Source organism: Oncorhynchus gorbuscha, linkage group LG16 (assembly GCF_021184085.1).
Source record: "Oncorhynchus gorbuscha isolate QuinsamMale2020 ecotype Even-year linkage group LG16, OgorEven_v1.0, whole genome shotgun sequence".
NCBI classification, from domain to species: Eukaryota; Metazoa; Chordata; class Actinopteri; order Salmoniformes; family Salmonidae; genus Oncorhynchus; species Oncorhynchus gorbuscha.
This window is the reverse complement of record NC_060188.1, coordinates 82,234,328-82,255,069: the sequence shown is the minus strand read 5'-3', so window position 1 is coordinate 82,255,069 and position 20,742 is coordinate 82,234,328. Positions and strand designations below refer to the sequence as shown.

At 40.9% G+C, this 20,742-nt stretch overlaps 1 protein-coding gene across 1 annotated transcript in view; it reads right to left on the bottom strand.

Moving 5' to 3' along the window:
* Positions 1-10,537: 10,537 nt before the first annotated feature.
* Positions 10,538-20,742, bottom strand: part of LOC124000099 (alpha-mannosidase 2-like) — a 56,329-nt gene continuing 46,124 nt past the window's right edge. The window contains exons 16-22 of the mRNA XM_046306228.1: positions 20,462-20,576; positions 18,029-18,162; positions 16,130-16,271; positions 15,479-15,612; positions 14,066-14,257; positions 12,754-12,867; positions 10,538-11,582 (exon numbers count right to left, since the gene is read on the bottom strand). Coding sequence (XP_046162184.1) covers positions 11,430-11,582; positions 12,754-12,867; positions 14,066-14,257; positions 15,479-15,612; positions 16,130-16,271; positions 18,029-18,162; positions 20,462-20,576 — 984 coding nt within the window. The 3' untranslated portion in view covers positions 10,538-11,429. The remainder of the gene's footprint in view (positions 11,583-12,753; positions 12,868-14,065; positions 14,258-15,478; positions 15,613-16,129; positions 16,272-18,028; positions 18,163-20,461; positions 20,577-20,742) is intronic.

Below are 20,742 nucleotides of genomic sequence, written 5' to 3'. Positions count from 1 at the left end.
TAATTTTGTAACATTATTTTAGCATTATGCCCTATGGAAAGCTGCATTGTTTATTTATTTTGGATCATACATATAGCGTTGTACTTTTATTTTGAAGATAAAATCAGAAAACCGAAAGTCTTAATGCTGCTCCCGGGATACTAACGCTGCTGCCGTGACGCTAATGCCGATCAACTGGAAGTTGTTTCCTTCTCTTCCGCATCCAAACTGCATTGTGGGACATGTTGTTTCTTTGTGTACTTATTTGACCTAGCCGCAGTGCGTCCATGGAAACAGCAAACAAACGAGACTGGTGTGCTGAGGGTGAACAATCCATAGATGTTAAATTGAGGCGAGGGAAACAGGTGTCTATACAATTATGAAAGCTGCCAATGTGATAATTTTATATTTGTTGTGGAAATACAACACAGGGACACTCGAAGTCAATCTTAAATTAATATTTTTTTATTATCAGCTTGCTAGAGGTTCCAAAAAATGTGATGCACCATAGTGAACATACAGTGGGGCAAAACAGTATTTAGTCAGCCACCAATTGTGCAAGTTCTCCCACTTAAAAAGATAAGAGAGGCCTGTAATTTTCATCATAGTTACACTTCAACTATGACAGACAAAATGAGCAAAAAAAAATCCAGGAAATCAAATTGTAGGATTTTTTATTAATTTATTTGCAAATTATGGTGGAAAATAAGTATTTGGTGTGCAACACTACCCATCCAACCTGACAGAGCTTGAGAGGATCTGCAGAGAAGAATGGGAGAAGCTCCCCAAATATAAGTGTGCCAAGCTTGGAAAATACCCAAGAAAACTTGAGGCTGCTTCAACAAGTACTGAGTAAAGAGTCTGAATACTTATGTAAATGTGATATTTCTGTAGATTCAAAAAAAAAAAGATGTTTAAAGAAATTTACAAAAATAATAAAACTCTTTTTGCTTTGTCAAAATGGGGTATTGTGCGGGGATTGACAAGGATTTTTGATGAAGATTTTTTTTTATAATCAATATTAGAATAAGGCTTTAACTAACAAAATGTGGAAAAGGTCAAGGGGTCTGAATACTTTCCGAATGCACTGAATATGTGTGTACGGTACCTGTTATATATTGGGGGCAAACTAGGATGTGCTTTTGTGTTATTGCTGTAAGAAGGAGTGAATTAGCTTGCACGCTCTAATTGTTACGGTCACAATAATGCCCTGTTATTTCCATGCTAACAGATGAATCAAGAATATACAGACATTAACATGTGCTATTGTGCTTTCTTGTGTCTATCATCAGGTACTTACATGTATTGTATGTTGTTCTATTTTTGTCATTGTTATGTTTGTTGGCCGCCATTGTAAAACAAGAATTTGTTCTTAACTGACTTGCCTAGTTTAACAAAAAAATGTTTATCAGCCTCATAAAAGCTTATATTTCAAACACATAAAATATGCATCCAAGCCTAGCTGAAATATTATAAGGAACATGTTGGGTCATTTTCACAGCTCTCTTTCATTACAATCGGTCAAACTGAAGAAAAAAAATCTTCTTTTTGTATTGTATTTTCTCACTGGTGCCTCCTGGTACTGCAAAAGAAGTAGAGATGACAGATAAATCTTTACAATGTCAACAAGATTGAAGTACACTCACTATGACCAAAAGTATGTGGACACCTTCTCATCGAACATCTCATTCCAAAATCATGGGCATTCATATGGAGTTGTTCACCCCTTTGCTGCTATAACAGCCTCCACTCTTCTGGGAAGACTTTCCACTAGAAGTTGTAACATTGCTGCGGGGACTTGCTTCCATTCAGCCAAAAGAGCATTAGTGAGTTTGGGCACTGATGTTGGGCGATTAGGCCTGGCTCACAGCTGGCGTTCCAATTAATCCCAAAGGTGTTTGATGGGGTTGAGGTCAGGGTTCTCTGCAGGCCAGTAAAGTTCTTCCACACCGTTCTCGACAAACCATTTCTGTATGGACCTCGCTTTGTGCACGGGGCATTGTCATGATGAAACAGGATAGGGCCTTCCCCAAACTTTTGCCAAAAAGTTGGAACCACAGAAACTTCTAGAATGTCATTGTATGCTGTAGTGTTAAGATTTTCCTTCACTGCCTAGCCTGAACCATGAAAAACAGCCCCAGACCCTTATTCTTCCTCCACCAAACTTACAGTTGGCACTATGGTAGCATTCTCCTGGCATCTGCCAAACCCATATTTGTCCATTAGACTGCCAGATGGTGAAGTGTGATTCATCACTCCACAGAACATGTTTCCACTGCTCTAGAGTCCAATGGTGGTGAGCTTTACACCACTTCAGCCGACGCTTGGTATTGCGCATGGTGAACTTAGGCTTGTGTGCTGCCGCTCGGCTATGGAAACCCATTTCATGAAGCACCTAATGAACAGTACTTGTGCTGAAGTTGCTTCCAGAGGCAGTTTGGAACTTGGTAGTGAGTGTTGCGACCGAGGACAGACGATTGTTACTTGCTGTGCGCTTCAGCACTTGACGGCCCCGTTCTGTGAAGTCCCATTCTGTGAGCTTGTGTGACTTACCACTTCCTAAGTCTTTTTTTTTTTTTTTTTTCTCCTAGACATTTCCACTTCACAATAACAGCACTTACAGTTGACCGGGCAACTCTAGCTTGTCAGAAAATTGGCAAATTGACTTGGAAAAGGTGGCATCCTATGACGGTACCACGTTGATAGTCACTGAGCTCTTCAGTTCTACTGCCAATGTTTGGCTATGGAGCTTGCATGGCTGTGTGCTCCATTTTGTTAGCAATGGGTGTGGCTGAAATTGCCGAATCCACCAATTTGAAGGAGTGTCCAAATAGTTTTATATATATAGTGTATTAATTCTATTGATTTATGACATTCTGGTGAGCAAGGATTTATTTGGTATTCTAGGGCAGACGAGAAGTTACATGTATCTAATTACATACAGTTGACTAACAAATCGAGAGCTTGGGGCTATAAGGTTCTCTGCAAAAATATGATTCTGAGATAATTGGCTTTAAAGAACAATCATTGGTTTAAAGGGTGTCAGCGATTTTTATATTGTATTCTTTTGAACTTATCAACATGGATTGGGTTATTTAGAGTACTATATTGGTAGAAACCATTGAACAGAACAAGGCTATGTCAATAACTCATTTTTGACAAAAATGCAGAACCTTAAAGTCCCAAACTCTCGAAATAACCTACCAAAATGTTAGAAATTATAAACAAAACATATTTAAATTAGGCAACAACAAAAAATACTGCACCCTCTACCAAAAACGAGTTATGCTGTCTCTTACTGTATGTAGCCTGAAGCTGGTTAGGGTTGTTTGCGGGCCTTAGATTTTAACATTATCACATTGGCTATAGTCGGTGGTTGCGCATGGGTTGTTAGCAATTGCGGCGGTTGCGGGTGAACAAACACCTGACCTGCGCACCACTAGCGCCTATGTTCATTTCCCGTTGCAAAACATTTCAAAACGTGCCTATATGATCATAATTCTGCTGTCAATGTCCCGCTTTCCATCCCCAACCGTTTTCTTCTACTGTTCACAGAATGCCCAGCAGATGGTGACAAAATCTAATATGTGTGGCTATTTCACTGGACGCTAGGTTTGGGGTCAAATTTCATTTAAAGTACAGTTGATTCAGAAAGTATACACTGAAATTCAAATTCAATTAGGAACATTTGGAATGGGAATTTATTTTGCTTTCTAAATGGACTGGAATTGAAACGGAATTGACCACAACCCTGCTGTACACCTCAAAGTAATCAGATGTTCCCTCAACAGCACAGAGCTGGACTGAAATGCATGGGAGAGGGAGACCACATTAAGCTTCCTCTGGCCTGTACAGAGCTACACTTGCTTGGTTTGTGCCATGGCAAAATTCTAAATTGTGGGTTATCAATGAGGCCTTAATAGTGCCTATTATAAACCCTAATGGGCATAGCTGTTATTTTGGTCAACTTGGAAAGAGAGTGCACTTTGTACTGTAATGATTGGACACAGCCCTAAGTTATTTACATGGTCAAGAAATATTAAGGGCCTTGGTAATTGTAATGATTATGAATAATATGGTTATGTCTTAGCTATTAACACATATTGTTTTTGAGTAAATCAAGACAAACACTGTGTTTTCTCTTCAGATTTCCCTGGATTCCCTTCTGATGTCATTGGACAATGCCTCTCAAATGATACTGGGAAGATCTTATGTACCTTTGTAAATAAAGTCCGTGCTAAGGAAACAACCCTCAGCCCCAGGTACCCCGTGGGAGACAAAACCAATGAACCGCGGAGTCAACCCACGAGAAGCGTCGTCAAGGAAGGCTGACGAGTGGAAAGAAGCCACATCATCTCCTCTTTAAAGTTCTGGATACAGAACAGATTCCTGCCTTCTTTTACCTGGGAGAGCCAGTATTGCACTGGGTCTGTACTGATATGTCTCCAAAGCCCAATTTGAAAATACTCAAGGTAGACTGGGAAGAGGATACCTAGTCAGTTGCACAACAGAATGCATTCAACCAAAATGTGTCTTCCACATGTAACCCGACCCCTCTGAATCAGAGGGGACAGATCTTGGTTCCTTTTTAGTACATATCAATGTGTGTGGAAATGTACCAAGTTTACAGATTAGTCTACTTGTAAAACGGCAAGAACTTGAATTGTATTATGTGTCGTTCACCTTTGCAACTTCATAGTGATCCTGTAAGGCTCAGTTGGTAGAGCACAGCCCTTACACCACCAGGGTTGTGGGTTCAATTCTGGGGGCCGCCGATACGCATGACTGTAGGTCGTTTTAGATAAAAGCATCTTCTAAATAGTATTGGAATCTTTTTGGCTGGGTTATTTCTTCTTCTTTCACATCTCGGGAAACATGAATGGACCAAAGAAGCAAATTCAATCTTCATGAATTTTTTAAAGGCATTACACTATATGTATAAAATAAACATAGTCCTTTATTATGTTTTTAACATGACTAATTGCTTTTTCTACTCAAAGAAACGGACCTCCATTTCAAATGTTAAAAACATAATAAATGACTATGGTTATTACTGCATTGTCGGAACTAGAAGCACAAGCATTTCGCTACACTCGCATTAACATCTGCTAACCATGTGTATGTGACAAATAAAATTTGATTTGATTTTGATTTGATTTGAACGGCATTGAAGAAAAATACATGAGTTTTTGGGTATGTGTGTGCACGTACGTGCAACTAATGGGTGTAAATTGTGTTGTTGTTGAAAAACATTAAAAGACGTCTGTAAACTTCTGTTTCTCTTTTAGCTTTGTCTCAGTGTGAGTCATGCTAAACCATACCCTAACATACTGGTCTCAGTGCACTTCATGCTACATCCAGGGTAGATTATTTGTGGACTGGGACCTTTTCAAATGGATTCAGCACCAGTAAGAGTTCCATGACAATTCTAACAAACCTAAAATATTTACTTCGGTCATGTGTTGATCAGTTTGTACGAGTGCACCAAGGTCATGGATTCACATACATACGAAAAAGGTATACACTAACTGGACTGTCAGTTCCTTTGGATATGTGTCTGCTAAGTGGAATAATATGAATTCTATCCCAAAAATGTATTTGGTTTATGATTAGTTTAACCTTAACATCAGCAAAGTGTATTCAAGTTCACATCTGTAGCGTTGCACTGTGCCATAATAACACATGACTTATCGAGGAGACTAATATAAGGGCATCATGCCATCTGTGCAGGTGTTTAATGTTTGAATATCCCGTAGCTACATCCTGATGCTTTCCCCATGTAATCTGTGTTGTGCTGTAGGCTCAGGCAGACTGTCAGGAGTATGACATGTACCAGGTGCCCTGGCATTGTCTTCCCAGTTGGTACTGCGTATAAAACGATGTCAGCCAGCAGTCCCAGGTTTAACACCACCTCTTCCTGCTGAGAGACGAGCTGTAAAAAGACGACTGGTTGGTTTGAGCTGTCTATTGTAGTCTTGTTCCTCAATATTTAAACTTTTTATTAGTGCAACACCATGACAGTGTAGGCCATATATTAGTTTCCAGAATCTGCCATACTACAGACTGTGACAAATTAGGACTTTCCTAATGACTTGATTCAGCTCTAATCTGGTAACCAGATCTGTTTGTGAATTAGCCAATGGGAAAGGGAAAGGCAGTTGTTGTGACAACACAGCTGTTGGATATGAAAAGTCAGACATCTCTTTTATTTGAGAGTAAGTTGACATTTGAGATAAGACCCAGAGTACTTCTTGACCATGTGACATGACCAGGAAAACCATAGACAACACACACTCAGTATGTACAATTTAGTACCTCTAGAACTCTGGGGGCGTCTCGGACTCTCTGGTCTGTTTCTTGGCTCAGGTGTTCCTGCAGAGCGATCCAGGCCACATTCCTTAGCCTCTCCTGCAACACGGCTCCGCTGAGCCCTCAGCATACTTACACCAAAGCCTGAACAGCACTGTAGCGCAGCTGCCAGGCGTCGGTGCCAGCTACCGAATGAACAGATGACACCAAACTCAGTGAAAACCCTGACAAACTGCAGACCAGGATAGGGAATTACTGCTTTAGATTAGACTTTTAGTGTAAATATAATGGCTAACCCAAGCTGTTGGAACATACTCTTACTTTAAACTGTAATGTCTGCAATGTAGAGTCATATAGGCCTAATATCTAAAGATGTTGAGAAATGAATTACCAAGACTAAAATAGTTGTGTTATATTGTTATATTCCTTTTCTCCACTCCTTTTCTCCATGATTTACATGGATTGCCGTTTGCCATGGCCAACAACCCCTCGGATGCATCCCTTCCTGGAAAAGAGGATGACATACAGTACTTTTAGTGATAATGAAAGAAATTAAAAGAGATAGAGAGAGACAAGTTAATTTAGTGTGTAGATTATATATGGGCCAGTTTGAGACACCCAGATGAAGCCTAAACTACAAAAACATGCTCAATTTAGAATCTCCAGTGAAAATGATTTTCAGTCCAGAACTTGGCTTAATCTTGGTCTGGGTAACCAGCCCATAATATGTCTAGAAACCCATCCTGCTCTGTCTTTGGGTTGATGCAGAGACTCATAAACATCTGAAGGCACAGCCAGCAAGACTTTGCAGAACCAGAACCATTAGTCCTACAGTACAGTCCACCCCGAATTTAAAATAGATGTTAAAAATTAAATACATTAATTTAAGAATTAATAGAGTTTTTAAAAATCACGTTGATTTGGATGACTAAGTGTATCGGATGTGAAACGGCTAGCTTAGTTAGCGGTGCGTGCTAAATAGCGCTTCAATCGGTGACGTCACTTGCTCTGAGACCTTGAAGTAGTAGTTCCCCTTGCTCAGCAAGGGCCGCGGTTTTTGTGGAGCGATGGGTAACGATGCTTCGTGGGTGACTGTTGTTGATGTGTGCAGAGGGTCTTTGGTTCACGCCCGGGTATGGGCGAGGGGACGGTCTAAAGTTATATTGTTACATAAGCAAGTCTTTATAACTTGAAACTGGTATAAAATAAACATGAATACTTTTAGGAACAATGATGCATCCGGAGCGGTGTTTACATACGTACAGTTGAAGTCGAATGTTTACATACACTGTAGCCAAATACATTTAAACTCCGTTTTTCACGATTCCTGACATTTAATCCTAGTTAATCCTGTCTTAGGTCAGTTAGGATCACCACTTTATTTGAAGGATGTGAAATGTCAGAATAATAGTAGAGAGAATTATTTATTTCAGCTTTTGTTTCTTTCATCACATTCCCAGTGGGTCAGAAGTTTACATACACTCAATTACTATTTGGTAGCGTTGCCTTTAAATAGTTTAACTTGGTCAAATGTTTCGGGTAGCCTTTCACAAGCTTCCCACAATAAGTTGGGTGAATTTTGGCCCATTCCTCCTGACAGAGCTGGTGTAACTGAGTCAGGTTTGTAGGCCTCCTTGCTCGTACACGCTTTTTCAGTTCTGCCCACAAATGTTCTATATGATTTAGGTCAGGGCTTTGTGATGGCCACTCCAATACCTTGACTTTGTTGTCCTTTCGCCACAACTTTGGAAGTATGCTAGGGGTCATTGTCCATTTGGAAGACCCATTTGCGACCAAGCTTAACTTCCTGACTGATGTCTTGAGCTGTTGCTTCAATATATCTACATAATTTTCCTGCCCCATGATGCAATCTATTTTGTGAAGTGCACAGGCCCTCCTGCAGCAAAGCATCCCACAACAAGCCTCCCCCTTTTTCCTCTAAACATAACGATGGTCATTACGGCCAAACAGTTCTATTTTTGTTTTATCGGACCAGAGGACTTTTATCCAAAAAGTGTGATCTTTGTCCCTGTGTTCAGTTGCAAACTGTAGTCTTTATGGCGGTTTTAGAGCAGTGGCTTCTTCCTTGTTGAGCAGCCTTCCAGGTTATGTCGATATAGGACTAGTTTTACTGTGGATATAGATACTTTTGTACCTGTTTCGTCCAGCATCTTCACAAGGTCATTTGTTGTTGTTCTAGGATTGTTCTGGGATTGATTTGCACGTTTCCCACCAAAGTACGTGAATTTCTAGGAGACAGATGCGGTATGACGGCTGCGTGGTCCCATGGTGTTTATACTTGCGTACTATTCTTTGTACAGATTAATGTGATACCTTCAGGCATTTGGAAATTGCTCCCAAGGATGAACCAGACTTTCTTTTGATGTTCCCATGATGTCAAGCAGAGGCACTGAGTTTGAAGATAGGCCTTGAAATACATCCACAGGTACACCTCCAATTGACTCAAATTATGTCAGTTAGCCTATCAGAAGCTTCTGAAGCATTGACATCATTTTTGGGAATTTTCCAAGCTGTTTAAAGGCACAGTAAACTTAGTGTATGTAAACTTCTGACCCACTGGAATTGTGATACAGTGAATTATAAGTTAAATAATATGTCTGAAACAATTGTTGGAAAAATGACTTGTGTCATGCACAAAGTAGATGTCCTAACCAACTTGCCAAAACTATAGTTTGTTAACAAGAAATTTGTGGAGTGATTGAAAAACAAGTTTTAATGACTCCAACCTAAATGTATGTAAACTTCCAATTTCAATTTTATGACTGTGCAAGTCATGACAAGAGGAAAACTGATGTTGCACTATCCGATTTTGAAATTGCACCTTGTGCAGCCTACTATTACAGCTGTTAAGATTAAGTTAAAAGCCTGACTGAGTTCCTTTTTTGGGGGAAATATTGTCTTGCATACAACAAGTGCAAATGGTTTTATGCACTTTATTTAATCGACAAAACTAACTTGGATTTTATTATTTCTTATTCTCCCATTATATGACATTTACAGAAAGATAAACAATGACAACATTTTAACAAGCAACAAGCACTCTCAACAAGCAACATTGGTAGAAAGATATTTGCGCATAACATCATACCCTAATGCTGAGTTTCAAAGACAGACAATAGAACAATTACAATTCTATACCAAGTAAAGTGTATTGTTTCTCAAATATGCTTTTCATTTCAAATCCTCCTAGACCATATTCTGTCTTGAAATGGACTTTTGTCAATCTTAAAGGAGATAATACATTTCCCCCCATAATTGAATCAGATGTGACAGAACTATTAAACTAGCTTTGACATTCCCATTCACATTCAAACATTACGGAACAACCATTTCCACATTCATTTACATTGACACAAATAGACATTTAAAAAAAATTGTGACTAATGTCCCAAGAATTCTAATTCCTTACCATGACAGTGAAGGTGCAATTATTTGACCACCAGAATAGCTAGTCATTCTTCCGTATCACACATAAGATACACTCACCTAAAAACAGCCCAGGAAATGTAAGGGAACATTTCCATCTCCTTGGAACCTCACAAATGTGTTCAAAACATTCATTAAAAAACCCCATGGCAACATGTTGAAGTGGATTTAAAAATGTCTCATTCAAGGTACCAGTTTAAGGCATTCCATCTGTTAGCCAAGATCACAGGCAAGAACGGAACAAAACAAAAATAGTTGCGCAAATATGACAGGATTTGTGACCTTTGGCATGTGTCATATGCTTAAGCAAGCAGACGTACGCTTTTGGCCAGAGTAACAAAATGTGTCTCAAGAATATAATGACTAACTATTGTAGATTTAGAGGATTCAACTCATTCAGATGCATGAGGAGAAAAGAGGGGATTGCTGCATATACGGTATCAATGGTGGGTTGGATCAGTTGCATAGTTTGATATCTAGGCTGTAGGCCCCAATTCAATCAATTGCAGATTATAATAAACCACGCTGAGTGGCGGTTTCCCGGACACAGATTAAGCCTAGTCCTGGACTAAAAAGCATGTTCGATGCCAAATTTCCATTGAAAGTGCTTTCTAATGCAGAACCTGGGTTTTTCCATATCTGGGAAACCGGCTTTGAAAATTAACGCTACAGGTGTGTTTTTTTCACCAACATCCAATTAGGACATTTTCCCAGAGAGGAACAGCGTGTGTCTGTTTTCACAGTAACACCTCAACACAGTGTGGACATTCCAAGTCAACCCGCGGTGCCGTTTTCCTGCAACTGCAACTGATTAAAAGGCTTTATTATTGATACACCTTTGAACATTTCTTGATCAAAACATCTGACTGACTGACTGGTGCGCTGTACCAAGAGTGGCATAGCTGTGTAAAACAACAAAAACGGGATAATTCACAACAATATGTATATGAAGGTCACAATAACAGACCTATATCAATGAATGTGATGTCACATGTCAATTATATAACAACTATTTGCTGCAGTAATTTCGCATTGATACTAAATTCTAATGTACATTTTTCTCCAAGGGGAACAACATATGTACATTGGGCTCATTATGAAATAGAGAAATAAGGCACATTTTTGCTCTTTGGAAAAATAATGCAATGAAACATATAAAAAAATAATATTTAGAATCAGTTTTTGTTCAATTTCTTTTTCGGCATGCCAAGGACATGACGCAATATTCACTATGATTGAAACCATACCTTGGTAAAAACAAGACAAGGAATCACATTGTACAAAATCATATTAGTGGCAAAGGAAATGTGGACCTGTGGTCTTCTCAGTAGAGTGAGTTCAAGTGAAATTGCAACACAAACGTTCACAACACATACAGAACCTGAAACTGCAGGATAACTAGGGATACTGGATTCAAACAATATCATACTGCACTTTTAAAATGAAGCTTAATCAAGTTCCATTTCCTTCTCCTCCTGCCTCTCTCCTTTCTTCCCCTCCTCCCTCCTTCCTAATCCTCCTCCCTCTCTCCTTCTTTCTCTCTTCCTCTTTCCCTCCTTCCGTCCGTTCCAAGGATGTACTATGTCCCTAGGCTTCTGCATAGCCTCGCTGACAATGTTTTTCGGCACAGGAACAGAGGCCAGATTTTTTGCATGTGCCATGGCAGACTAGGCACTAGGCTCTCTGGCCAGCTGTCATGTCAGCTGCACACGGTATGTGCTGATCTCCATTGGTTTCAGTCTGATTTCCTCTTTGCTCGACCCTCCCTCAGTCGTATGCATCAGAGTCAGGGATACGGGGATGATGCTCTGGAATCTCAGTTGTGAAAACAGCTTCTCCGTGTGGATCTGTGAGAGAACCAAACCAAACATGAATAGAGAAACCATGAATTATAAAAGGAGTTGATGGTTTAATAAAAGTATTTAACGCTGGCTTTGATCATGATGAAATATCCTACTATTTTAGAAGATATTAATAGGCTTGAGTATACTGGGCAAAAATATAAACGCAACATGCAAAACATTTCTAAGGTTTCACTGTGTTACAGTTCATATTAGGAAATCAGTTAATTGACATAAATTACCTAGGCCCTAATCTATGGTTTTCACATGAATTGGCATAGGCCCACCCACTGGGGAGCCAGGCCCTACCAATCAGAATGAGTTTTTCAAAAGGGCTTTACTACAGACAGAAATAGTCCTCAGTTTCATCAGCTGTCTGAGTGGCTGGCCTCAGACGATCCTGCAGGTGAAGAAGCCGGATGTGGAGGTCCTGGGCTGGATTGGTTACATGTGATCTGCGATTGTGAGGTTGATTGGACGTACTGACAAATTCTCTAAAACGACATTAGAGGCGGCTTATTGTAGAGAAATGAACATTAATTTAATAATAATATAATAATATATGCCATTTAGCAGACGCTTTTATCCAAAGCGACTTACAGTCATGTGTGCATACATTCTACGTATGGGTGGTCCCGGGGATCAAACCCACTACCCTGGCGTTACAAGCGCCATGCTCTACCAACTGAGCTACAGTGGTGGACATTCCTGCAGTTAGCATGCCAATTGCACGCTCCCTCAAAACTTGAGACATTGTGGCATTGTGTTGTGTGAAAAAACTTCACATTTTAGACTGGCCTTTTATTGTCCTCAGCACAAGGTGCACCTCTGTAATGATCATGCTGTTTAATCAGCTTCTTGAAATGCCACACCTGTCAGGTGGACAGATTATCTTGACAAAGGAGAAATGCTGACTAACAGGGATGTAAACAGATTTGTGCACAAAATTTGAGAGAAATTATTTTTTTTGCATATGGAACATTTCTGGGATCTTTTATTTCAGCTCATGAAACACTTCAAATGTTGAGCAATTTTTTTTCAGTATATCTCTTTTATTTTGGTGTGCATGTGCGTGTTTGTGTGCATACATGCACGGGTGTCTCTCTGTGTGTTTATGCCTGTGCCTATGTGCTCCTGTGTGTGTGTCAGCGTGTCGGCATGTGTGTGGCAGGTTTACCTTCCCCTGCGTGGTGGCACACAGTAGCCCTGTGTTCCTATTGGAGAAGGCGCAGTCAAAGCCTTTTCTGTGCAGAATCAAAGCCGCCTCGTCCGACGGACCACCCCCATCCTCCTGTAGGACCAGTGACAAATGATTTAGTCCCCACAAAGTCCCCAACTGTCGCCCCCCCCCAGCCTCAACACTGGAGCAATTATAGAGACTATCCTTTCACAGGTCAGCTGCATTTACACAGCCATGTTCGAGGAGCTGATTCTGAAACAGACCTGGGTTCACATACTATTCAAAAATTGACTGGCTTAATGGACCAATAGAGTAGTTTCAACACTGCAAACACTCCTATCTGGACCTCCAGGAAGGCGAGAACAAAGGCTTAAGGTATTTCAAAGATTTCAAATCGTATTTAAACCCAGGTCTGACTCTAAAACAGGGTAACTGCTGTAGTTTACTAGCTGACAGCACAAGTCCAAGTCAATTTCATCCTCCCTCCAGAAATGGTGTTTCTTCTCCATCCACAGTCACTGGCTGGGTAAATGGAGAGATGCCACAGTACATACTAAGTGGGCTGGTAGTAGCGGCAGTGGTGTCATCATGTGAGTATTCGTGTAAATCCATACAAAGCCCTGGTCTCTAACACATTTCACGCTACCGTCTCCTCTTTTGATTTGTTCTCAGAGTCAAATTGGATGTCAGAGCGTGTCTTTACAATCGATAGTTGAGCAAATTGGTCAGCAGATTCCCCTTCTCAGCGGAACAATTAGCTCGATCTTTGACATGAGAGACAGGTCTATCATCAGAGTTAACGGGCCATGCGACAACAAAGTAGGAGATCATAGAAGATGTACAACACAGAGATGTAGTGTATTTACAGAGATGATATAAGGACAATTAATGGAGGAGTGCTGAGTGTGTGTTTTGTCCAAACAAACAAGAGATGAAACCAGGTAGGTTTAAATCAATACAGCCAAGGCGGATCTTAATAAAAAGCATGACTATGAGAACACAGTGGTAAAAGTAATCGCTTTCGAAAACTTGGTAACTCTTAGTCTTTCTATGAAGTTGCTCTGGTGTAGTAACCCTGTAACTACTCTAATAACAATGTTGTATTAAAATATTATTACATAGTTATTCAGGATGTACATACAGTAGCAAATGATCAAAGCGTTTTTTTGTTACTAGCTACATAATTTGAACGGTTCATGTCTCAACTCCATGGATATGTAAGTACAAAGCAATGATTAAATCACTACAAAACAACATGTAACAATGTAAAGCATAAGCTTGTTGTAAGGAAGTACTCCGTAGCATTAACCTTGGACTGTATGCTGCGTAGATTGACCAAGTGGATGTCACAGGGCAGCGATGAGGCCAGCGGGGTGAAGGCGGACAAGGACAGGGACTGTGCCTCCGTGCTGACGGCCATGGAGATCAGAGGGTGGTTCAGGTACAACGACGATACGTGACTCAGCAGAGACGGGTAGCTGAGGGGTGAGGGTTTCTCCCCCTGGGAATATCAAAGCAGAGACAGGGACATTAGGACAAACCTCTGGAGAAAAAGAGACGAATGATCATAAAGTAATACATGACCATGTTTTAACCCTAATGTCTTAACACTACAAAAGATGAGAGCGTCATGTGAACGCAAAACAAATTTTTATTTTTACTCTGCCATTTTTAAAGTCATGTCCCCCGTCCTTGACTTTTCCTAAATAAGTCTATATAACACTCTGTCATTGTTAAAATCTTAATATCGCTAATAAAATGTCATGTCAACATGTCATTTTTCCCCACTGCCCTCATTCCCCGTTAGTAAGCCTGTGTAGCTGATGGCCCATTGAAACTACACCAAAACTATTTCTAAATTCATTTCACACATATAATAATAGAGTTAGCCTAAAGACAAGATTAAATTGACAATAGTCTGATGGGTGACAATATTATCAATTGACAAATTGTAGATGAAGAGATGGGCACAGCATGGAATTGACACAGAGGCAGGGAAACAGAGCGCCAAAAAGTCCTTTTTTCAAATCCTACAGAGTCACACGCAAGTAAGATGTTTTGATTTATATCTAGTATCAGAAAGAGTGGATTCTGAAGTCTCTAAAACACTTACCTTTGTCAAATAACTCTCGAAATTCAAGAGGTGAGCTCTATTTCAAAGTATCATTTTTCCCAAGAATAACCGCTGTTCCATTTGTTTACCACATGAGCAGCACAGCTCAGCCTACTAAGGAAAGACTAGTAATACAACTTCAAATACCTTATTCTGTTCTTTTGAAAAACATTTCCTTATTTATATAATGTTTCTTAAGACCTGCCAAAACAAAATTCTAATGGATTTCTTTGTGATGGATTTGACTCTTGAATTTTGGTGTTTTAGTGTTTTTTTCCATATAGCCGAAAGTAACATAACCTAATGAAAATGCCATTATGTTATTTGAAATAATTGTTATTTCGTATTATAATGTTACTTAAGACCTTAATAAACACAATCAAAGGACACTTTTTCCAATAGCATATATTTATATACATATACTCCAAAAAACGAGTCATTGGCTCAAGGGGGGGGGGGGGGGGGGGGGGGGGGGGGGGTCCCTCGAGCCAAGGCTTTTCTAGTGTTAATCAAGTCTCCATTACTGACCTTCAAAAGTCAGTGAACATCAGTAAACTACAGTAGAATTACAAACTACAGAGCTCAATCTCAAACTCCTGTTGAAAGTACCCCATCGGTCTTAGCCCTCTTCTCCAGGAGCAGGCGGAAAGTGCTGGGGGTAACTTTGTTGTCCAGGACACCCTGGCCCAGCCCGCGGTTATCATCCTGGTTCAGCCGACGATCCATAATCACCTCCAACTGGCCTGGAGGGGAAAAGATAAAAAGTTATCTTCAGAAATATTTCTATATCACGTTGTCTTCTGGTCACATAGGAGAAATTCCTCAAAGTACAGAACATTATGTCTTTTAAAGCTTGGCCAGAAACAGCATGATAGAAACTTTACTAATTGTAAATCGAGTCGTACTGTATCTCCCCCTCTTTTCACATCCTGGTGCCGAAATAGCTGATGGCATTATGTACTGTATACACAACAGGAGGTTGGTGGCAACTTAATTGGGGAGGACTGGCTCGTGTTAAAGGCTGGAGTGGAATGAGTGGAATGGTATCAAATACATCAAACATGTGGGTTCTATTTGTTTGATGCCGTTCCATTAGCTCCTTTCCAGCCATTATTATGAGCCGTCCTCCCCTCAGCAGCCTCCTCTGGTCTACAGATGGCAAGCTTAGAATCGAGCAGGGATGTCATCTTTCCCGGAGAATTGAAGTACTGATGCCCTTCCAATAGACAACAGAAAACAAATCCCCTGGCTTGCACTCACCACTCACAAGGCTGGCGGAGCCCAGAGACTGTGCAGTGAGCAGGGTCAGTCTGGTACCGGGGTCCTGGATGTAGGCCATGCTGGTCATGGGATAGAAGTTGGCTTGAAGGGGAAGCTTGGCCATGGTTCTTCTGGGCTGTATCTGCAGACAACATACCAAGCATGGTTACACAATACCCACGCTTTATACAGTGACGCTATGGACTGAAGTGCAATGAGCCTCGACGCGCAATACGGGTACTTGAGAAACAAGAGTGCTATGACATAGCATCAGGAGTACTTCCTGACCATGTGACCTGACCAGGAAAAACTCAGAGCCCTCGACTTTAACGAGGATCCAGAATTTTTCTTGTAGGGGAAAAACTCCTGGCCCCAAGCATACTGAATCACCAGAGAACAGGTGTGTTGAGTGGGATCTTTATCTTAATTAAGCCGACCAGTTTGTTTTGACTACAATGGCTGCGGGAAGCTGTTCAAGTATGTTGTTGTTTTTAATTTGCGTTAAGCATTGAGTTGCGTTTCATCTCTGATGGCAGTAAATCCCTCTTAATCCCTGAAATCAAGGTCAGACTGCCAAAAACATGCAAATAGAGATTGGGGGGGGGCTGCCTCTATGGAAGCGTATCTAATTGGGAAAGGCGCTCAAATACTGATCTGTCTGAATATTCTCCCACGAACAAATTCAAATCGTTTCAGCTTTCGTTTTCATTTCAGAACTTTATGTCATGCCACAAAATGGAAGACGTCAATGAAGTCCCTTCTGGGAACTTGGACAGCTAATATTTCCCCATTCAGCTAGTTCCAATGTCAAGCTAATACTACAAAATAGCCATTTCTATCATAGTTAATTGCTAATCATGTCATAATTGACCGAGCACAAGCCAGTTCAGTAGCAAGAAACACAGTATTTCTTAGGTTGGAACGTGTGACAGTAGCTGGTATACTGCAGAGCTCTGGGCTATAGCTAGTATACTGTACATGGTTCTGTTTTCTATGTTTCTTTGTGTAGCCGATGTGAAATTGCTAGCTAGTTAGCGGTGGTGCGCGCTAGTGGCGTTTCAATCAGTGACGTCACTTGCTCTGAGACCTTGAAGTAGTGGTTCCCCTTGCTCTGCAAGGCCCGTGGCTTTTGTGGAGCGATGGGTAACGATGCTTCGAGGGTGACTGTTGTCTGTGTGCAGAGCGTCCCTGGTTCGCGCCCAGGTCGGGGCGAGGGGGCGGGCGTAAAGTCTATAGTTACATTGATGCTGTTGACCCGGATCACTGGTTGCTGTGGAAAGAGAAGGAGGTCAAAAGGGGAGTGTAGCCGATGTGAAATGGCTAGCCAGTTAGCGGTGGTGCGCGCTAGTTGCGTTTCAATCGGTGATGTCACTTGCTCTGAGACCTTGAAGTAGTGGTTCCCCTTGCTCTGAGACCTTGAAGTAGTGGTTCCCCTTGCTCTGCAAGGCCCTTGGCTTTTGTGGAGCGATGGGTAACGATGCTTCGAGGGTGACTGTTGACGTGTGCAGGGCGTCCCTGGTTCGCGCCCAGGTCGGGGCGAGGGGACGGACGTAAAGTCTATACTGTTACATTTGTATGGCTTTGTACAGTATGTGTGCTCTTGGTCTGTGTATTCTTCACTCAATGATTTTGTCAGTTTTATCTCCTGCCCTCTTTCAGATAACTTAAAAACATACTAAAGCACTCGAGGAGCCATTTAACGTCAAAATGACACAATAATAAATTAATTGTACAACTGTGAACGATTAACCTCTACACTTATCCTTCCGTGTGTACGAAACAAATGAACATTCTCTCATTGAACGGCACTGCAGTGCCTGAACAGAGAGAGTGGTAGTGAGAAAGAGAGAGAGTGAAAGAGAGAGAGAAACAGAGATCTGTGTCATACAGTAACAGTACCTGGAATCCGTTGAGGTCTGTGAAGAATCGATCCTTGCTGTCCACATCTGATGCTAACCTCATTGCAATTTCATGGTTGAACTCCCTCCTTATATCTACCAAGTTACAGATCTCCACTGCCTGGCCCTCCACACCTAGAGAGAGAGGTAGAGGTAGAGGTAGAGGTAGAGGTAGAGGTAGAGGTAGAGGTAGAGGTAGAGGTAGAGGAGAGGGAGAAGGAGAGGGAGAGAGAGAGAGAGGTAGAGGTAGAGGTAGAGGGAGAGGTAGAGGTAGAGGTAGAGGGAGAGAGAGAGAGAGAGGTAGAGGGAGAGGGAGAGAGAGAGAGAGGTAGAGGTAGAGGTAGAGGTAGAGAGGTAGAGGTAGAGGGAGAGGGAGAGAGAGGTAGAGGTAGAGGTAGAGGTAGAGGTAGAGGGAGAGGGAGAGAGAGGTAGAGGTAGAGGGAGAGGGAGAGGTAGAGGTAGAGGGAGAGAGGTAGAGGTAGAGGGAGAGGTAGAGGTAGAGGTAGAGGTAGAGGTAGAGGTAGAGGTAGAGGGAGAGGGAGAGGTAGAGGGAGAGGGAGAGGTAGAGGTAGAGGGAGAGGGAGAGGGATAGGGAGAGGGAGAGGGAGAGGGAGGTAGAGGGAGAGGGAGAGGGAGAGGGAGAGGGAGAGGGAGAGGGAGAGAGAGAGAGAACGACAACTCAATCATAGAGCCTACACTGAACACCCGCTATGCTGTGGTGCTTACAGTATTACTCAGGCAGAGGTGCTGATACACATTTATCACGGAGGAGACGTTATAGGAAAGGTCTGTGGTAAAACATAGTCCGGATCTTTTTTTCTTCACAGATTATAACTGTTTGGATATACGACCAAAATTATAGTGACAAATATTTTTTTTTATCTGGGTTCCTATTCATGGCTATGGGACATATTCAAAAGTTTCCTTTTTCTTTGGCCTGGCTTGAGGTATTTTTTTATTTTGTATTTATTTTTTAAACTTTATTTAACTAGGCAAGTCAGTTAAGAACAAATTCCTATTTACAATGACAGTATTAATGATAGTCTTATTACAGAAGGTCTCCTAGTACACAAAATCATTTTTGGGGAATACATCTTACATTGTTTGATATCATTTTACATACCCAATTGAATTAATCCACCGGGCGGAAAAAAAAACTGTTGAACAAATTTGCCGCAGTTTTTCATACAATTATAATAAAAACAGTACATGGCCTTTGGGTAAAAGCCAAAGTGGTAAAGGAAATTGAGTCTGAACATTGAGCCATCAAATACAGTAATATGAGACCAACATAATGGTGTAACTCTAGTAATAAGTCCCGCAACCTTATCTCCTAAAAGCTGTATACTGTAGCTGTACCTCAGGTCAAAATAGGCAATGAAACCATTCTCTCTATCTTAAGTAAAATCAGCATGGGTGGGTCCAATTAAGGACTGTTTTTCTGTGAGATGACATGTGGACCCTCAGGGTCTCTGTCTCCTGGGTAGCATGACAGCAGCTTCCTCTTTCTCACCAAGCACGCAACCCAACATCACTCATTTTCTCTATGAAAGCAACCGTTCAATGGTATCGCACCGACTAAACCTCTCTCTCTCTCTCTGAGTGAATCTTCATATATATATATATTAATCTTCATGTAGCTCATCTACAGACAGATGAAAAGATGAATAGGGTTTTGGATCTTCTCCCACATAGAAACATTTCACGATCTTTTGCTAACTTAAGGTTCTGTTTTTCTATCTCTGATACATGTAGGCTACTCTCTACCTATCCAAGGTCCCATGCATGTATGTACTGCTTTTCAGTTGATTTTACAATCAGTGGTGTAAAGTACTTAATTAAGTACAAATAATTTAAAGTACTACTTAAGTAGTTTTGGGGGGTATCTGTACTTTACTATTTAGATTTTTGACAACTTTTACTTCACTACATTCGGAAAGAAAATAATGTACATTTTACTCCATACATTTCCCCTGACACCCAAAAGTATTTGTTACATTTTGAATGCTTAGCAGGAAAGGAAAATGGTCCAATTCACACACTTATCAAGAGAACATCAGTGGTCATCCTTACTACCTCTGATCTGGCAGACTCAAAAAACACAAATGCTTCGTTTGTAAATTATGTCTGAGTGTTGGAATGTCCCCCTACTATCGATACATTTTAAAAACAAGAAAATAGTGTCGTCTGCTTTGCTTAATATAAGAAATGTGAAATTATTTATACTTTTACTTACAATACTTAAGTATATTTAAAAACAAATCATTTTAGACTTTTACTCAAATAATATTTTACTGGATGACTTTCACTTTTTCTTGAGTCATTTTCTATTAAGGTATCTTTACTTTTACTCAAGTATGAAAATTGGGTACTTTTCCCACCACTGTTTACAATTGTAGATGCATGCACGCACACACACAATTTCCATCCTTACCTTGAACGTTATACAGGCGTAGAGTGTGTGTCACGTGATCGAAGGTAGTGGTGATTTCAGAGAACACAGATCCTTTGGTTATCCGTATCACTGGAGACCGGGCGGGAGAGTACATCTGGAGGAGAACAGAAAATCAATGGGAATCAAATCACTCCTAACCCCATGTCCGTCCCATCCATCCTCTGCCAATAATACCTCCTACAGAGAGCATGCTGGTAAGGGAGCACAAATAAGGGCGCGAAGAGAGAGCGGGAAACTGGGGGAGCAGAACAACTGTAAGA